Source organism: Limulus polyphemus, unplaced genomic scaffold, assembly GCF_000517525.1.
Source record: "Limulus polyphemus unplaced genomic scaffold, Limulus_polyphemus-2.1.2 Scaffold814, whole genome shotgun sequence".
In the NCBI taxonomy this organism is placed as follows: Eukaryota; Metazoa; Arthropoda; class Merostomata; order Xiphosura; family Limulidae; genus Limulus; species Limulus polyphemus.
In genome coordinates, this window is record NW_013666424.1 from 221,059 (window position 1) to 227,305 (window position 6,247).

At 34.1% G+C, this 6,247-nt stretch overlaps 1 protein-coding gene across 1 annotated transcript in view; it reads right to left on the reverse strand.

Moving 5' to 3' along the window:
* Nucleotides 1-621: 621 nt before the first annotated feature.
* LOC106460676 (gamma-aminobutyric acid receptor subunit alpha-5-like) overlaps nucleotides 622-6,247 on the reverse strand; it is a 27,538-nt gene continuing 21,912 nt past the window's right edge. The window contains exons 4-5 of the mRNA XM_022387451.1: nucleotides 1,212-1,279; nucleotides 622-852 (exon numbers count right to left, since the gene is read on the reverse strand). Coding sequence (XP_022243159.1) covers nucleotides 622-852; nucleotides 1,212-1,279 — 299 coding nt within the window. The remainder of the gene's footprint in view (nucleotides 853-1,211; nucleotides 1,280-6,247) is intronic.

Genomic DNA, 6,247 nt, shown 5'->3' on the forward strand with positions numbered 1-6,247 from the left:
TATATCCTGACGTTAAACTAACATAAATTATAAAATATAACCTACTTCAATACTAGTGTATATCCTGACGTTAAACTAACATAAATTATACAATATAACCTACTTCAATAGTAGTGTATATCCTGACGTTAAACTAACACAAATTATACAATATAACCTACTTCAATACTAGTGTATATCCTGACGTTAAACTAACACAAATTATACAATATAATCTACTTCAATAGTAGTGTATATCCTGACGTTAAACTAACACAAGTTATAGAATATAACCTACTTCAATAGTAGTGTATATCCTGACGTTAAACTAACACAAATTATAAAATATAACCTACTTCAATACTAGTGTATATCCTGACGTTAAACTAACACAAATTATACAATATAACCTACTTCAATAGTAGTGTATATCCTGACGTTAAACTAACACAAATTATACAATATAACCTACTTCAATAGTAGTGTATATCCTGACGTTAAACTAGCACAAATTATACAATATAACCTACTTCAATAGTAGTGTATATCCTGACGTTAAACTAACACAAACTATAAAATATAACCTACTTCAATACTACTGTATATCCTGACGTTAAACTAACACAAATTATACAATATAACCTACTTCACCATATAAAGAATAGTTTTATCGTAGTACAACCAAATATAGTGATTGGGAATGGTCATCTCCTGAAACGTGACCTTCTTGGCATTCTTGAAGAAAGAGTCCGGTCTCCACATACGTTTCAACCAGCTGACGGGTAGAAGACGATAATAGCTGGTCATGTTTTCTGGAAGTCGAAGTCTGTGATCCTTCCAGCTTTGAGACAGGAAGATGTCCGCAACGTAGGTCTGATACGGAAGAAAACGTTTTAGAACCTTTACTAAAAACATCAAAATCCGTGCAACCAAAGAAAAATACTGTAATTATAGCACATTAATCGGCTTGTATTATTTGTCTCTTTTTCATAAAATTAAATTATTTTTTTCATGCATAATTTAAATGTATATTTATTAATCTTTCAACCGTTATTATCCCATGGACATGGATAACACGAATCATTAAGGAACATCCACAATATTTAATTATTAACAGGAAATGTTAACAGTGTCAATGGAAATTCCTCCTTTGAAATGAAAACATTTTTAGTATGATATTTTAATTAACCACTCTATCAAACTGTGCATAAAGATAAAGGAAGACGTCATACCATTGATTCCTCATCCACCGTGTCCAAGCTCAGAACAGTTATGTGGAACCTCACAATAGTTGATTCCCCTCCACATTAGAAAAATACCAAATGTAGTTATTAAATAATCTTATAAAGGAAGTTATATATTAATATCGAGATTTACAAAATAAGACGTTTATAAAATACGTTGTTAAATCACTATGCTAATTTAAAACTGTAACTACACTTAGTAGAAACAAATACGTGATTATTTCTCCAATATATATACATATAATTTAAAGAAAATATGATTTATCAGTTAAACCGACTTCAACCTTATTTCAGTCGTTTCATCTCAATGGCAAAAACAATATTTTTGGGGGACTTTGTTGAGACACTCGACAATCTTTGGTTATTTATAATAAACGTGAAGATATGCAAACAAAATTCCCCAGCTTCTAAAGAAATTATCCGCTCAGAATGTTTCTAGACATATAAGTATTCTAGTTTATAGATAGGTAAGTGGATGTAACACACGTGGAGACCGCACTGTTTGCTTTTCTTTTCTTTGTTTCTTTTTAATTAGGCACAAAGCTACACATTAAATTCTATATTATAAAGTCTAGTCGTTTTCAGGATACATAACAGAGTTTTTAATTTGAATTAAATTCTATATTATTTTATTACAAGTTACAACTTTTACAGTAAAGAAGATTATGTTTTGGATCAGTGATCGAAACGTTGCACCTATTTTAAGATTATTCTTCCTTACTCTAAAAGCTGCAAATTGTAATGAAATAATGTTTACAATCAACAAGTAAACTCAAAATAACACCGCAGTCCTCCGGTTTGTTTGTTTGAAGTTAAGCACAAAGCTACACAAAGGGCTATCTGTGCTCTGCCCAAATTAGTAAAAGGGTAGCCCAAGAGTTGGCAGTGGGTGGTGATGACTAGCTGCCTTCCCTCTAGTCTTACACTGATAAATTAGGGACGGCTAGCGCAGATAGCCCTCGTGTAGCTTTGCGCGAAATTCAAAACAAACACTTTTGGTTATCATAGCTTTGTCAACTTTTTCACAGTAAACCTTTATAGTTGTAAAAATGTCCAAGAAAGTGTACTTTTATAAGTATGCAATTTATATTAGAATGTTCATCCGACTAAACTGGTTAATTGAAGTGTTAGGTTTCATGTGAAGTGCTGAGTATTTATAAATTTGCTAAGCCTCAATTCTTGTAAGTATAGAAAAAAACAGTTTTAGAGTATTTAATACATAAAAATAGTGTATAGCATTTTTAAAAATACTTTTTTTATTTTCCAAAATCAACTTAGTAAATACACAATATTTCTGACATTCAACTAGTTATACACTTTATTAAAAACATATGTTCGTCATTTTTCTTTCTTCTAAAACTAATTAAATATCTACGCTAATGCAACACGTGCTCGAAAGTTGAAGCTTAAAACATGATTTCAGTTATTAAATTTAAACTTGAGTATGACAACTGTTTATATCCAAACAATAGATATTAAAGAACAATATATATTTACTCACACACACATTAAGGAAGTCGTATTATACAATTTTCATAATAAATAATTATTATAATAATAACCTTAAAACTTATTTATTTATTAACGCGGATATCTATGGTTAGCGCGTTTCATCTCGTACAACAACATGACATGGCGAAACGCTGTAACCATAGATATTATACTAGGTGTATCCGATAATAGATAAGTTTAAATTCTACCTAACAGGGTACTTCCCTTAATTATTTAATAATAACCTTATCAAACATATATATGCCTGTATCTATTAATTGAAATTCCTATATTCATTTAGATTAACACTAATTTCTTAAATAATTATTATTATACTACAGGTTTCGCTGGTAGAAACTGAAACCCTTTTCATACTCACGAAGTGTTATAGAAACTGGAAAATGTTGTTTTGATATTTTGCTGCTAACGTCTGTGAATATTTTTGAATTTTTTTTAAATCAAACTATACTGAGAAATAAAACCCGTATAAATAACTTGATAAGATGGTCGAGACAGTATAGAATTTGCTGTGTCAAATATATATTATGATCTCCTACAGCAAGGCCACGTCGTCTAGCTGCTGTGTCCACCGAGGGGAATCGAACCCCCTGATTCTAGAGTTGTAAATCCGAAAACTTACCGCTGTCCCACTGGAGGACTGCCTCCCCAGTGGCAAAGCGGTATGTCTGCGGACTTACAACGCTAGAATCTGGGTTTGAATACCCGTGGTTAACAAAATGTAGTCTCCCCCTTTCATCAGGTTCGAGTATCAGTAACAAAATTTAGTCTCCCCCCTTTCATCAGGTTTGACTTGTTTTTCGACTCTTTCTCACGCTAACACAGTATAAACTCTCAATTACAACAAGTTCCACTCTTCGTTGGTTAAGAGTAGAATGTTGGCGGTGGGTATTTTTGATTAGCTGCCTTCCATCTAATCTATCACTTCATGATTAGGGACGGCTGGCACAGATAGCCTTCGAGTAGCTTTGCGCGAAATTCAAACAAGCAAACTCCAGCAAGCAACGATACTGATTAATAAGGCCCACCTTCACTGCTCACAGGAATACAGGAACAGTAAAACGAAGCCAAGGTATAGTTTAAAAAAAAAAGATCCCAAAATAATTCATTGAGGATAAAACATATAGAATGGTTTGCGCTTAGATTGTTTTAGGGCAAAGTCACATTTGGATAGCTGCCGTGTGTAGTCGGGGGAATCTAGCCCAGGAGTTTTGCGTTGTAAGTCCGTAAACTTACTGCTGACCCATCGGGGGACACGTGGAATAGACAGGAAATGTTTTTTTTTTCATGCTCGACAGACCAGTGTGCAATATTCCTTGGAATTTGAATAAGTGCGATTTTATTTTTGAAAGACAAGTGAGGGGTGAGATAAAAGAAAAGATAGGATAACTCTGACCTACCGACATGTTTTTATTATTATTATTATTATTCTTAAAATACAATGTCTGGTACAAATCCATACCAATAAAATACGACCCACTTCAGAATGGAAAAATTTGCACTCATTCCCATGACATCTTCTGTGAATAACCTTCAGGAATATTCACTCCCATTTCACTAAAATATCATATGCTCACGCCACTTTTACAAATTCCACGTTTTAAGGTCACTGTTTATTAGAGTAATGAACCACTTGTGGTCTTGTTTTTAAAATTTTAATCTAAATTGATCGAAGGTTTTTGAAGACTAGTTTGTGACGTCTAACAACAACCTGTGATAATATTAAAGTTGAATTTTTTTTCGTACTTCGTTCCACAATGTGTAACATTACAGATGATGCCTGATGCCCTTCTTAATACTGCTTTTGTTTGTACCTGAAATCTTACAGTAGCAATCAATGTCGACAACCGTCGCCTTTGGACAGCGACGATCTGTTCGATCTTACACACAAATGCGAATGATGGGTGGGTTCTTATAAAAACACCATTTTCGAAGCCAGTTAGTCTATTGGATCCTCTCTGGAAGACATGATGTTTTGAAACTAAACATAACTGGTATTGGTTCACACACACTGTAAGCATCTGGGATTGTTGTTACTTGTGTGATGGTTTGTGTACTTCTATAAAAGTGTTTGTTTGTCCGTTAAAACTAACAGATGGTTTCATTTGTTTGTCCAGCCCTTCTGTATATATATAGAGGATGTAAACATTATATCAAAATTATCTTGAACCTACATCAGGAAGACTCCTGACAAGCACAACCGATATATACAGTCGCTGTGGAAAAGCATGTATCAGAACTACAATTTGGCATTGTTTGGCGTTACTGTGATGCCATTGAAAATTGATTGGTTTTAGGAATGGTACGTAACATAGTTTTTGGACGCAAAATATTCATGCAATCAGATCATTAAAATGTGTTTAGATCGGATATTTAGAACAGCACTTAATGGCAAAGGAAAATAAATCAATGTCGATCAAACATCAGATCCGTACTGAGAGTTTCGTTTTTGTTGGATGTCGAGTAAAGCTATTCGAGGGCTATTTGCATTATTCGTCCTTATTTTTGAATTTATAGGTTACAGAAAAGACAGCTAGTCAACACCACCCAATGCCAAGTCGTTGGCTCCTTTTTATAAACGAATAGTAGAATTGATCGTCACATTATAAAGCCACCCAGGCTAAAATGGCGAACATATTCATAGATAGGGATTTGAGCCCTAGACCCTCAGATTGCGAGTTAAGCGCCCTAACAACTTGACCATGTTAGGCTTAAATTTCAGTGTGACTGCCAACGAAAATCAACTTGAGTTATAGTGAAGTTACGAAAACGTCTTGTTTACGTTGTGGCCAGTTCTGTGTTTTGATTCTACGTTATTCCTCATGAATTGCTACTAAACATTTTTACCGAAAAAACTCACTATTTTTGAAACACTAAATAAAAAATAACAATATTTTAAATGTCTACTTTTTCGGGTTCTGGTAATAATCAGATGCCAGATATTTGAATGTAAGAGCAAGAATATTCGGCGAAGGGTTTCGATCCCATGACCGCGTATATTATTCTATGCAAAATAAAAACAGCTTTAAAGAAATAAAATGGACTATCTGTGATGTACCCACCAAAGGTATCGAACTCCGATGTTTAGCGTTATATCCACCAAGCTTAGCGCTTAGCAACTCAAAAGTGAGCCTCTTAAAGAAAGTATTAAATTTACCAGTATTTCTGTGAAATTCTTTAATACAGGTAGTTCACGTACAAAAAGTGTGAAGTTATAATATGTATTCATATTGAAACGTCTATAAAAGGATGTTATTAACTGATTTTCCGAACTTGTTTGGCCCGGCATGGCCAGGTGGTTAGGGCGCTCGACTCGCAATCTTAGGGTCGCGGGTTCGAATCCACGTCCCACAGAACATGCTCGTCCTTTCAGCCGTGGGGGTGTTATAATGTGATGGTTGTAGTCTCACCTTTCATCAGGTTCGACTATCAGTAACAAAATGTAGTCTCACTCTTTCATCAGGTTCGACTATCAGTTTTTGTTACTGATAGTCGAACCTGATGAAAGGGGGAGA